Below are 14,378 nucleotides of genomic sequence, written 5' to 3' on the forward strand. Positions count from 1 at the left end.
AATATTTTGCATAGAAATAAATGTATTATTTAATATTTTTCTTCATCATCTTTAAAGTGATTCTAAGGCCATATTATGTAAATCTATTTTTCCTATATTTGTCTTTTTGTGTAGATTTCACTTGCATACCTGTCTTTCAATATCACTTTTTTTGCGAGTGACTATGGTAGTCATGATAGACATAGTTGTGTAAAAACAGGATCCTAATGTGTAGAAAAATCCCCGAGATTGGCTATATCAGCCAGTACATCAAAGTTTGCATTCCCAGGAAGAGCAGTGAAGGTAGTGAGATACAAAGGAATGATATTCACAAAAGGGAAGCACATGGTCTCAGATTTTTCTCTGTTATAAACTTATATAAACAGCTGTTGTGGCCAAAAGTAGATTTTCCATAAGAGTAGTATTCAGACAAACCACAGAAAAAATACTCACTATGATATATTTTGAGAAGAAACTATTCCTAGCAGATCCATGTAGTCTTTTGAAATAAGCAGAAAGTCCAAATATTTCACATCCAAGGTTAGGAATAACATTGAAAGAGTAGGCAAATGACAAAAGGAAAATCTCTTGGGTATCAGAGGTATCACAAAGCTTACTAAATTGAGTTACATATGTTGTACAAGAGGTAGAAATAAAAAATTAGAAATTTCAGGGGAAAAATTAGAAGAGGCATACTCTACTTCCATAATTAAATCAAAGAATCTCAACATTTGGGTCAGCCTTGGGTCCTGCAATTGTGGTCACTTCTTCAACCCTGGACAATTGACCCTTTCAGAGCTGCCATCCCAGAGAATCTCATCAGAGCCTCCTTAATGTCTTTGTTCCTCAGGCTGTAGATGAAGGGGTTCAGCATGGGGGTGACCACCGTGTACATCACCGAGGCCACGGCACTTGCATGGGAGCTCTGGGTAGCAGCAGAGCTAAGGTACACTCCTAGGCTCGTACAATAAAATAAGGAGACAACTGAGAGGTGAGATGCACAGGTGGAAAATGCTTTATACTTGCCCTGAGCTGTTGAGATCCCAAGTATGGAGGAAGCTATCTTAGAGTAAGAGTAAAGGATCCCAGTGAAGGGACCACCAGCCAGCAACACAGCTGCAAAATACATCACCATATTATTAAGAAAAGTATCAGAGCAGGCGAGTTGGATCATCTGATTGAGTTCACAGAAAAAGTGGGGGATCTCCACCTCTGTACAGAAGGACAGCTGCAACGCCATTAAGCTTTCTAACAAGGAATGCAGGATGCTAATGATCCAGGACACCAGAACCAGGAGTCCACAGAGCCAGGGGTTCATGATGACCATGTAGTGCAGGGGGTGACAGATGGCCACAAAGCGGTCAAAAGCCATCACAGTCAGGAGTAAGACATCTAATCCTGCAAAGAGTATAAAAAAGTATATCTGGCAGAGGCAGCCTTCATAAGTGATCTGTTTGCTTTGAGTCTGGATGTTCAGCAGCATCTTGGGGACGGTGGTGGAGGTGAAACAGATATCTACAAAGGACAGGTTGGCCAGGAAGAAGTACATGGGGGTGTGGAGGTGGGAGTCAGAGCTGACGGCCAGGACGATGAGCAGGTTTCCAAACACAGTGATCAGGTACATGGAGAGGAAAAGCCCTAATATGAGGGGCTGCAGTTCTGGTCCCTCTGAAAATCCCAGAAGAAGAAACTCTGAAACTCCTGTAAGGTTCCCTGGCTCCATGGGTTAGAGGTAACTACCAGGAAATAGAAAAACAAATGACTAATTTCACACAAACAAGTGTTTTTGTAACCTAGCATAAGTTCTCCCACTTATATTTTAGAGCCAGGAAATTAGTTTTAATATTTGTGTGTGGTCTTGTCCCCATTAGGGCACTCTTAGCACCATTTCTCATCAGAAATTCCATTTCAACCTTAGACTGTTCCCAAGCATAATGCAGACTCTTTTTTTACTGAGAATATTTTTCATTCTGGTGAGGAATACACACTTAGTATCGACCATGTTCTAGGCACTGTTTGGGCAATGAATATAGGGCGCTGATAAACAACATCCTTATAATCCTATGATGGAGAGAAAATATAAGCAAATACTAATAATCAAATAACATGTCAGATGGTGACAGGAGCTGTGAAGACAAGGAAAGCAGGTATAAAGGAGTTGATGGGGTGTCAGTTTTTATACTGGATGTCCATACAAGACCTGCAAAGAAGGTGACATGTGAATAAGACCTCGAGGGAGATAGGAAGAGAGATTGAGGTTATCTCAGGTAGTGTGTGCCCAACAGGGGCAATGGCCAGTGCCAAGTCCCTGACGAAGCTGCTTGATTCAGAAAACCAAGGCTCAAAAGAAAGCCAGGGTGGTGAGGGGAAGAAGCAAGAAGGAGAATGATGAGAGATGGTGACAGTGTGTTGAGGAATGAAGCATTCACCCAGCACCAGCTGAAACTTCAAGATACAGGGATTCCTTCATTTTATTAATTCTGCAGAACTTTCTTAATTTTGTTATAAAGATGTCCCATGAGTCGAAATAGACACCCCATTAGGAACTTCTGTTGATTGAGTTCTGGCCTCTGTCAATAAGGGTCACCTTAGAATATGTGAGCCCTGGTACTCCTGCTTTGAGGACTGCCCTCAGTTCACAACACACACACACACACACACACACACACACACACACACACACACACACACACCATGACCTCCTGGGCTACTGACTGCCGTGACTTTTTCACCCCCAGCCAAACTAGTTAGGCCAGCAGTGGATACACAGCAAGCTTGCCAGATCTCATTATCTTTCTCCTAAAGAATGGAGAAGTGGAGGGCACCTAAGTGGCTCAGTTGGTTAAGTGTTTGCCTTTGGCTCAGGTCATGATCCCAGGGTCCTGGGGTCAAACTCCGCCTTGGGCTCCCTGCTCAGCCAGGAGCCTGCCTCTGCTGCTCCCCCTGCTTGTTCTCTGTCTCTGTCTGTCTGTGTCAAATAAACTAATAAAATCTTTTTAAAAAAGAATTCAGAAGTGGTACCCAGAAATTCCTATGGACAAATAAACTTGGGGATAACTACTGATATGTACATTTTCTGCCTAATATCAATCTAAAGAAACATGGGTGATCTGATCAGTAAAAACAGAGAGAAAAGAGAGGAAGGACATGGACATGAGAAGGAAAACAGATCTAATAGTGCAGGAGGCCCTCGAGAGACCAACCAGGAGGAAGAAAGAGTCTCTTTGGTTCTGGTGATATTCCTGCTCCCTTTGGATCCCCTTGATGCCAGCCAAAACATTAAAGGAGGAAAAAGACAGAGGTAGTGATATTTTCATGGTGTGAAACACATGATAGATGGACTGTTCTGAAAGAAAAATGAGCAAAAGGTGTAAACCAACACTTCACAACAGGAAATATACAAAGTAGAACAGCAGGTGGGCTGTTTTAATATCAAGGAGCAGAAGGCTTGCATTCCTGGTGGCCAGTCCACATTTATTTGACCAATCGCTGTTTATTTGCCTTGTTTGGGGGTGAGGCAAGGAAGCAAGTCCCTTCCTCACTTGTCTTATGTGACATCTTTTCTTTGTTATTCCTGTTCTTTGGGTTTTGATGTGTTTTTTTTAAGATTTTATTTATTTATTTGACAGAGATAGAGACAGCCAGCAAGAGAGGGAACACAAGCAGGGGGAGTGTGAGAGGAAGAAGCAGGCTCCCAGCGGACGAGCCTGATGTGGGGCTCGATCCCACAACGCCAGGATCACGTCCTGAGCCGAAGGCAGACGCCCAACCGCTGTGCCACCCAGGCGCCCCTGGGTTTTGATGTTTTTGACAACTCCAATGGACACTCTCTAGTTCTGGTTCTGGTCTTTGCCCAGATCCTGCACCTGCTATAATAATTCATCCTTACTCAAGATAGCTCCCCATGTGATTTTTCCATGAGGACATTATATCACACACACACATTGATTTTACTGCTTTCTGCCTTTGCTATTATGGGCAGGACCAAGTGAGCAGGAAACTCATGTGCATTGTTCCCTTTGTTTTTCCCAAGCTATGGGAGTACGTGTGTCTTTATATAAACACACACTGAAGAAACTGAGGACCTATAGAATAAGAAGGATGGCAAAGGAGATGAAACCCATTAACTAGGGTGATTTTACACAACTGTATTAAACAAACCTAAAAGGAATGTCAAAAACAAACTGAACAAGACATACCACACACTTATTGACTAGTATCAACATCAATTAGTAGTTAATTTAGGAAAGAGAATATAACATAAAATGTATCTAGAACTTTCTGGCACATAGTGGTTGTTCTGTAAGTATTTGCTGAATAAGTTAGAAATTAGATCCCAGTAGAGATAGGCATTTAATAGATGAGAAGATTGTACTTCAATTGGAACAGACTGGATGGCTGAATAAAAGCTGGCACAAATGGCTATCTGTTTGGAAGGAAATGAAGTGGTTCCTTATTTTACTCACCTTTATTTTTTTTAAGATTTTATTTATTTATTTGACAGAGATAGAGAGAGCCAGTGAGAGAGGGAACACAAGCAGGGGGAGTGGGAAAGGAAGAAGCAGGCTCATAGCGGAGGAGCCTGATGTGGGGCTCGATCCCAGAACTCTGGGATCACGCCCTGAGCCGAAGGCAGATGCTTAACCACTGTGCCACCCAGGCGCCCCAGTATTTTACCCACCTTTAAAATATCAGAGAGATTAAAGACACCACCATAAAGGTAAACAACTATTTGTAAATGAATATAGAAAAAGTGCACGTGAAATCTACAGGTGGGCAACACCATCATGATTAAGGTGAGATAATCAGAAGCGAAAAGAAAGGCATATTTAACTCCATAAAATTTAAACTTTATGTATGGTCAAAAATAACCACCCATAAATCAGTTGAATAATAATAACTCTGTAAAAATCATTTGAAATGCAGTTCAGTGTAGCAAATAGGCATGAAATGTATGGACAAATAATAATAATAATAATAATGGTCAAAGGAATGGGGATCCAATATACAAATCTATGCTCAAGGTGAGTGATAGTTTGAGAAAACAACAAGAAAGATTTCTCTCTCACACCCATCAGCTGGGAAAGCCCACGAAGAGCTGCCTTGCTGATTGGGACTGGAACTTCCTAACTGGCAATGAAAGGGGCACTTTCTAATTTGAGGGGTAGAAGAGGGAAGTGTGATGATGGAGAAACAACCTGAAGAGAACTATAAATATACAGATACTCTTTAACTTAGGGTTTCTCAGTCTCTGCACTGACTGACACTCTGGGCCAGATCCGTGTCTGCGGTGGGTCTCCCTGTGCATGATAGCATGTTTAGCACCCTGACCACCACCTCCCCTCCCCAGTGTGACAGTGACAACTGTCTGGATATTGCTTCAGTGTTCCCTGGGTGACAAGATGGCCCCTGGTTGAGAAGACCATTTTAATTTTTTATTTTTATTTATTTATTCTTTTGATGTAAAGTTCGATGATTCATTAGTTGCATATAACACCCAGTGCACCATGCAATACATGCCCTCCTTACTACCCATCATCAGCCTATCCCATTCCCCCACCCCCCTTCCCTCTGAAGCCCTCAGTTTGTTTCCCAGAGTCCATAGTCTCTCATGTGGTCCATATATACAATGGAATATTACTCAGCTATCAAAAAGAATGATTTCTCAACATTTGCTGCAACATGGACTGCACTGGAGGAGATAATGCTAAGTGAAATAAGTCAAGCAGAGAAAGACAATTATCATATGGTTTCTCTCATCTATGGAACATAAGAACTAGGAAGATCGGTAGGAAAAGGAAGGGATAAAGAAAGGGGGGTGATGAGAAGAGCTTTTTAAGTTAACAATCCCCAAATATTTTTCTGGCAGTGACACAATAGTATTTCCTTCAGAAAAAATATGAAGGACCACTGATTGTGTGAATAGCACAGACACCCCATGAAATGTTCAAAGACATTGAGATAAGGACCTAGGATTATATCAGTTGATTGAAGGCAAGTTCAAGAGAAATGGTTAAGAATAAAGGAAAAGTGGACACAAGGAGAAAAAAAGACTGTACTAAAACATAAAGAGTGTTTATGCTGTGCATAGGGTCCTATCGAAGGATTTGTATGAAAGTACATGAATATGTATATATGCGGAAAATGGAGGAGAAGTTGTAAAAGAAACAGAACTTATGGAACAGAGAATGTCAGTGAGAATGACATTAGGTTAAGTCTATTGTTTCTAAACAACTGTACTGAATGAAAACAACAAAATGGAATGAAAAATCTGCCACTGACTTATATAAAGACCTACAAGAGCAATAACTTAATGACAACAACATGGGTCACTAATTCTGATTCAAGATTAAATTGCCAAAGACTCGGAAATAAAAGGATATATCTGAGGGGCATTTACACGTGGGGAGGAAGCAGTAACTAAGGTGTAATTTCATCTTATGTAAATATCTAGGGATTCAAGTAGGCTTATACAACAGAAAGGTGACCTTTAGTCAAATGGTAAAGAAGAATGTCTTCCAGATGATGGCCAAAGAGGATGCAACCTTCAGAAACAGACCTAATCACAATTGGCAAAAAGAACACTAAGGAATAACGGAGAAGGGAAACAAGTCAGAAACATGCATAAAGGATAATTTATCATCCCTAAGGATGAAGCGCTTTCTTTTTCTTATGTAGCAAGGACCAACACGTGAAGAATGTTGAAGGGCCTGCTCAACTGTTTCAGTAAGAAAAAGAAAAAGGAAAAAGCAATGCATGAGAAGAAATGTACAAAATGATGATTACAGTTAATAACACAGTGTCTCAGATGGGACAGTCACCAAGAGAGTAAAGTTTAAAAGTCCTCATCACAAGAAAAAAACCTAGTGACAATTCATGGTGTCAGGTGTGGTGATCATTTTGCATTATATACAAGTATGGGATCCTTATGTTTTACATCCAAAACTAATAGGATGGTATATGTCAATTATAACTCATAAAAAATATTTTAAACAACTGAGAGAGCACAATATGACTGACTGATAGATTTGGTCACACAAAATTCATACACTTCCATAGATTCCCCACAAATACATTTCTGTGGCATACAAGAACTAAATGGCCAGCAGTTTATATAAAAACTCCAAGTCTTGGTTAGAAAGGATCAAATTTTTATCATATGTCTTTCTTTTATTTTTTTCTTTTTATTTTTTTATTATATTATGTTAGTCACCATACAGTACATTCCTAGTTTTTGATGTAAAGTTCCATGATTCACTACTTGCGTAGAACACCCTATGTCTTTCTTTTAAAGATTTTATTTTCAACCAATCCCTGTACCCAACACAGGGCTCAAACTCACAACCCTGAGATCAAGAGTCACATGCTCCACCTGCTGAGCCAGCCAGGCACCCCAAGGATCACGTTTTTTAAAAAGAAGAAAAAAATCCATTCTTATAACACTATCCAAAAGCAAAAGACTTGCATAGACAATTTTTAACAGAGAAGCTACCAAATAACCAACAAACCCACAAATACAGTCAGCCTCACAGGTTCTAACATAATGCAAAGTAAAGCTCATTAGCAAACCCATTTTCAACTACCACATATGTTTTTTTCAAGTGAATTCCCAGAATTAGAGAAGACAGTGTGTGTATGTTTCATGCACCACTATTGCAAGGATATATTTGCAATCATCCCTTGGTCTGGATCTTTCTCATCCATGTGGAAACATAGCCTAGGATGCCCCATCTTAAAATAAAAAGACATGCCCTCACTTCACTGTACATCTCTCCACAGCTAATACCCTATTTGTGGATCCTTCCATTTCTGTTCTACTTTTACTGGAAGCACTTTATGCCTCCCCATTCCTTCTAACCGGCTTCCATTTATACCAGTTAATTATCAACATTACTACTTGCACTTCTGATTGCAAGGTTCACTTTTCTTTTCAGAAACCTAAATAAATACATTCATTTATTGGTAAAGCCAGCAAACAGCTACTGTGACCCGCGGCATCCTGCCTGTGCTGGATGGATTCTCGGTGACCTTCGGTAGAAGTCTTGGCTTCTGTTCCCTCTGATCCTCTCCTGCAGTACCTGCTGGGCTCTTGAACTCACCTGCATGAGAACTCCAAGAGAAGCTTTCTCTTTGCAAGTCACAATTCCTCCCTGGATAGTTGGTGATGAAGATGAAACTCTGTCCGCAGACAAGACAACAGGAAGGGGTCAAGCATCGCTCTCCCAGCCAGACGTAGGACTCCAAAAGCAACAACAATGTTCTGTCCAACCAAAATGCCCACCCTGGGGTTCTGTAGCAGAAGAGATATTTACAGCTCTCCACCTCTGCTCATTAGGCACATTTCTCTTGGTGCTCCCACCATTAAGTGCATGATTTCTCCTGGGGAAACTGGTCTGGACAGAATGGAGATATTTCTGGATGGGTCTCTGTTCCTAGGAGACCACATTGTATGCCAGGTGAATTCAGTTTGTATTACTTTTTCTCCATTAATTATCCCATTTCCAGAGGTCTAATCTTCCCAGCACTTGATCACAACCCTGACTTCAAGTTTTCTCAAAAGTCTAATACTGAGGAATTCGTCTGACTCGTTCCCTTAGGTCTTCAAAGGATTGACTTATGGTGGGGACACAACCCCTGATATCTCTAGAAAATGGTGCACTGGGTGTTATACGCAAGTAATGAATCATGGAACTTTACATCAAAAACTAGGGATGTACTGTATGGTGACTAACATAATAAAAAATATTATTTAAAATTTTTTTTAAAAAGAAGTGCATTATTCTAATTAAAAATACACACTAAAAAAAGAAAGAAAATTACCATTTCCTTCTTTGAGAAAGGTGACACCTTTGTTCCTTTATTACAAAATCTTGGGTACTGCACTCCTTGGCTGCATGATGGTTTAGCCAAAATAATTAGGAATGTCACAGTTAGATCACACGTTAAGAACTGGCCTTCAGGGGCGCCTGGGTGGCACAGCGGTTAAGCGTCTGCCTTCGGCTCAGGGCGTGATCCCGGTGTTCTGGGATCGAGTCCCACATCAGGCTCCTCTGCTAGGAGCCTGCTTCTTCCTCTCCCACTCCCCCTGCTTGTGTTCCCTCTCTCACTGGCTGTCTCTATCTCTATTGAATGAATAAATGAAATCTTTAAAAAAAAAAAAGAACTGGCCTTCAGTCCCTCATTTGAAGTGTTTATTAATTGTGAGAGATACATTTACACATCATGTACCACAACCTAGCTTAGTACCTCATAGGGCATGTCACATTTATTTTTGACAAATGTTCATTCTCTGCAGTGGTACTTTTATGAACTCCATTCTCTATTCTAGAAATGGGGCTCAGGGGGATTTACGTTCTGCTCTAATGTATAAAGCAAGGAAGGGATGGAGTTTCGATTAGAATTGTGTCAGAATGTTTTTAGTTCTGAAATCCTGGCATGGTGGGTCTCAACTGGGGATATTTGGCCATGTCTGGGGGCTGCTCCCAAATACCTGTAACCCACAGGCCAGCACCCAGCAAAAGGAATTATCCAGCCCCAGTGTCCACAGTGAGAAGGTGAGAGATAGGATTCTAGACCAGCTCTTCTCTACCTTCACTGTGCATACAGATCACCAAAGTTCTTAGTTAAAATTCAAATTCTGACTCATCAGGTCTCCAGTGGGTCCAGAGATTCTGCACTTTTTAAAAAGTTTTGATTTATTTATTTACTTACTTACTTTTTATTTTGAGAGAGCACAAGTGGCAGCCGAGGGAAAGGGCGAAGGACAATATCAAGCTGACTCTGCACTGAGCACAGAGCCCAATGTGGGGCTTCATCTCCTGACACTGAGATCATGACCTGAGTCAAAACTGAAAGTAGACACTTAGACTGAGCCCCACATGTGCCCCTAGAGACTCATTTCTAATAAGCTCCCAGGTGGTGCTGATGCTCAGGTCCTGGTCTGTGGAGCACAGCTTGAGAGTAAGGTTGTGGTCCTGTGTTAGTGTCCCATGTAGGTAATTTTAGGTCTTCTCCCACAGGAATCTTCCTTGCACATATTTTTTGAAAAGAATAGTTTTTCACTCACTCTTTTTGGGTGATGAAAAATTCTGTGCTCAATTTTTTAAGTAGAAGGGCTCTTGAGGGATATGAAATAATACGTACAAAAAAGATTTTGGAGTAGGCACCAGACGGACCTCCAAAAGATATCATCGTGAAGAACGTGTGAAAATGTAGCTTATTTAGCAGAGTAACTAAGACAGCAGATGGAATAAAGGTACTAGTCCTTATCCTACAGTAAGAAGATAAGCCTGGATTTTCCACATTGGACTAGTACAATCACAATGGCCCTCTATATATGGAAGAGTAAGGAAGAAAAATGGAATCAGACAGACACTGGAAACTATTGTTGTGCTGGTTTCACAGATGGAGGAGATTCCCTGAGCCAAGGAATGTGGGGGCCACTAGACACTGGGGCGGGAATGGGGATGTTCTCCCCGGAGAATCCAGAAGGGTCATAGCCTGAAGATATCATTATTTTAGCCCATAAGACCCCTTCCATGCTTCTGATATTTAAAAGTTTAAGGGAATTATTTGTTTTGAGACACTAACGTGGATATCGTTGACATCAGTGAAAGGAATCTAATGCAAATATTTATCCAATATGATATTGTTTGCAGGAACTGAGTTTGAACTTCTCAAATTATTCAGTTAGCTTCCTTTGGGCCAAGGCATTTAAAAATTTTTTTCTTATTTTATGTTAGTCACCATACAATACATAATTAGTTTCTGATGTAGTGGCCAAGGCATTTTGTGTTGAAATCCCACATTAAATAGAGAAATTGGACCTAACTTGGAGATATTTGGCCTCATCAGATGGTACCCGCAATTTTCCGGTGCATAAATGTCAATATGGTTCTAATTTTGAGGCCTTTGAGGCATTAAGATAGGAAAAGTAATTCATTATTAAAATTAAGTCACCCAAAATTTTTTTGTAAAGATTTATTTGCTTGAGAGAGAGTTGGGAGGAGCGGCAGAGGGAGTGAGATAGAAACTCAAGCAGACTCTGTGGTGAGTGTGGAGCCTGACTCGGGGTCAGTCCCAGGATGCTGAGATCTCGACCTGAGCCGAAATCAAGAGTCCAACACTCACTGACAGTGCCACCCAGGTGTCCCACCATAAAAATTTTGTAAATTAAGTCACTCATTCTACTTTAAATCTTTCTGTCAAAATTTGTACATTTTTTCTATTTCATATTCACGTAAACATTCCTTTTCATTTCAATATTCTGCAACTTTCTCTCAAGTTTTCTTTCAACAACATTGTTGGGATTGTAAACCAGTGTGTGAATGTGTGCACACATGTGTGAGCCTGATTATTTGAAAGAAAGATGTGCACGAGTGCACACACTCACATACACACACACACTCCTCACTCCCAAGTGTTTTCTTTGGACTTGACAAGGTGTATCCAACACTTTATTTATTCCTCGCAGCATTCATTTCAAGTTCCACATTGTCTTCAGAAATAAGGTAATGGATGTCCAGGTGAATCACATATCTAACAATAACATAAAAATGTAGGTAAAACTTCCTGTGCCTCTTCTCAAGTTCTTACAAACAGACCCATACAGTATGTATGCTTGATTCAAGTATGACGCCTTTAATTCAGCAAAATGAACTCTTAATATATGTGCAGCTTATTGTATGTAATTACATAATAAGTATGCAATTATACTCCAAAACTTAGTGAGAATTTAAATTCTGGTGGTGTATGACTCATGTCGGACCAAAAGCACATGTAGCTGAGTCCCACCTGACAGGAAACGTCTTATAGTCGGGAAGAAGGCGAAGTGTCACATATGGGTATAGAAATAGTGAAATTCAATTAAGGCAATTTACATTTGGTAAATTATTTTTCTCATAAACTGTAAGATTAACCTTCATATATAAATGGAGTCAAATGTATTAGTGAAGAAAGCAGTGGACTACAGCTCCACACAACACCATGGATGACCTTTAGAAGCATGAGAGACTATGGACTCTGAGAAACAAACTGAGGGCTTCAGAGCGGAGGGGGTAGGGGAATGGGATAGGCTGGTGATGGGTAGTAAGGAGGGCACGTATTGCATGTGCACTGGGTGTTATACGCAACTAATGAATCATCGAACTTTACATCAGAAACCAGAGATGTACTGTATGGTGACTAACATAATGTAATAAAAAAACATTAAAATAAAAAAAGACAATGTAGAGACTGTTAAATAGCACAGGATACATCAGAACAACAGCCCACCAGGCAATCTCTTTCAACAATAAAGGCGTTATATGAAGACACGTGTTTTCAGAAAGGCTTGTGTGCAGTCTTAGGAAATGGATACAATTATAAAAGAGACCAGAACTGAGAACAGGGAGACAGTTCAGTGATAAAACATACAAGACACTAAGCAAACCTTCACCTCAGTGAATATCCCCCTCAGTTGTGGACACCAGTGTTCCATGCTTCAGCTAAGAGACGCACAGCATGAACTGTGATGTAAACACAGAGAAAAGAAAAAGAAATATTTTGGGGCCCAAGACTTAAAGGGAACAGTGTTAGAGTCCACATTATCAGGCAGAGGACTGAAGGTAGTAACGTAAAAAGATGGACAGACTCTAGGTGAAAACTGGGATTTTGTATTTTCATCTATAATAAAGTCACATGAAGGGCTTAGTGGCCAAGTGTAGATTCTTCCATATGAAGAATACAACTCATGAATATTCCTTTGGGAAATCTAGGGAAAATTTATTTGGCATGATACAAACCATTTGAAATGAAAAGATATTTAAGAAATCCAACTTGCCCCATGTAAGATATGAAATTTCCAGCCATTTGTGCCCATGTAACTTACGAAATTTCCAGGGTGGGGAAAATACTGGATTAAAACAGATAAGGGGAAACTGTCAATATATCAGAGAGAAGAGAAGTTTAATAAAGTGAATTACATAAATGTATGAAGTTGAATTCAAATGAATAGAAATGCCAGAAAATATATAGAAAGAGCAGATTCTACCTCCACAGCCTGATCGAAGAATGGCAGGTCCAGGCTCTGAGGCTGTGAGCCCTGCAATCATGGGCACTTCTTCAACCCCAGGACGATGGGCCCTCACATCACTGGAACCCCAATGATTCTTTTCAGAGCCCTCTTTATGTCTCTGTTCCTCAGGCTGTAGATGAAGGGGTTCAGCATGGGGGTGACCACCGTGTACATCACCGAGGCCACTGCACTTGCATGGGAGCTCTGGGTAGCAGCAGAGCTAAGGTACACTCCTAGGCTGGTACAAAAAAATAAGGAGACAACAGAGAGGTGAGATGCACAGGTGGAAAATGCTTTGTACTTGCCCTGAGCTGATGACATCCTATGTATGGAGGAAACTATCTTAGAGTAAGAGTAAAGGATCCCAGCCAGAGGACCACCACCCAACAGCACAATTAGAAAATACATCACCATGTCATTAAGAAAGGTGTCAGAACAGGCAAGTTGAATCATCTGATTGGGTTCACAGAAAAAATGGGGGATTTCCACCTCTGTGCAGAAGGACAGCTGTAACACCATTAAGCTCTGTAACAAGGAATTAAGAACACTCATGATCCAGGACACCAGAACCAGCAGTCCACAGAGCCAGGGGTTAATGATGACCGTGTAGTGCATGGGGTGACACATGGCCACAAAGCGGTCATAGGCCATCACACTCAGGAAAAAGTCATCAGAGCTTGAAAAGAGTAGGAAAAAGTATATCTGAGTGATACAACCTTCATAGGTTATGAGTTTGCTCTGAGTCTGGATGTTCCACAGCATCTTGGGGACGGTGGTGGAGGTGAAACAGATGTCGACAAAGGACAGGTTGGCCAGGAAGAAGTACATGGGGGTGTGGAGGTGGGAGTCAGAGCTGACGGCCAGGATGAGGAGCAGGTTTCCAAACACAGTGATCAGGTACATGGAGAGGAAAAGCCCAAATAGGAAGGGCTGCAGTTTGGGGTCCTCTGATAATCCCAGAAGAAGAAATTCTGAAATTCGTGTGTTATTGTCCATTTCCATGTGGTGGTGGAGACTACAAAGAAAGAAAAAGAAATAGCATGATAATTTTTCATTTTTTAAATTTTCATTTAAATCCCAGTTAGTTAATATACAGTGTAATATTTCTTTCAGGTGGACAGTATAGTGACTCAGCACTCCATACAACACCCAGCGCTCGTCACAAGTGTCCTTCTTCATCCCCATCACCTATTTCACCCATTCCCCCACCCACCTCTCCTCTGGTAACCAGCAGTGTGTTTTCTGTAGTTAATAGTCTGTTTCTTCATTTGTCTCTCTTTCTCTCATTTTTTCCCCTTTGCTTCTTTGTTTTGTTTCTTAAATTCCACATATGACAGAAATCATG

General features: G+C 40.8%; 2 protein-coding genes across 2 annotated transcripts; both read right to left on the reverse strand.

The window, feature by feature from the left end:
- Window positions 1-748: 748 nt before the first annotated feature.
- Window positions 749-1,723, reverse strand: LOC123792286 (olfactory receptor-like protein OLF4). The gene has a single exon (XM_045797458.2). The coding sequence runs from the start codon at window positions 1,700-1,702 to the stop codon at window positions 749-751; it is 954 nt and encodes a 317-aa protein (XP_045653414.1). The 5' UTR covers window positions 1,703-1,723.
- Window positions 1,724-13,102: 11,379 nt separating this feature from the next.
- On the reverse strand, window positions 13,103-14,035 carry LOC123792290 (olfactory receptor-like protein OLF4). The gene has a single exon (XM_045797462.1). It carries the CDS (start codon window positions 14,033-14,035, stop codon window positions 13,103-13,105), a length of 933 nt encoding a protein of 310 aa, XP_045653418.1.
- Window positions 14,036-14,378: the final 343 nt, after the last annotated feature.

The sequence above is a fragment of the Ursus americanus genome, chromosome 14 (assembly GCF_024610735.1).
Source record: "Ursus americanus isolate L20-20 chromosome 14, mUrsAme1.1.p, whole genome shotgun sequence".
Lineage (NCBI taxonomy): Eukaryota > Metazoa > Chordata > Mammalia > Carnivora > Ursidae > Ursus > Ursus americanus.

Bases quoted from the DNA above. Each gene is read 5' to 3' on its own strand.
- LOC123792286 (XM_045797458.2), bottom strand. From the start codon at position 1,702: ATGGAGCCAGGGAACCTTACAGGAGTTTCAGAGTTTCTTCTTCTGGGA.
- LOC123792290 (XM_045797462.1), bottom strand. From the start codon at position 14,035: ATGGAAATGGACAATAACACACGAATTTCAGAATTTCTTCTTCTGGGA.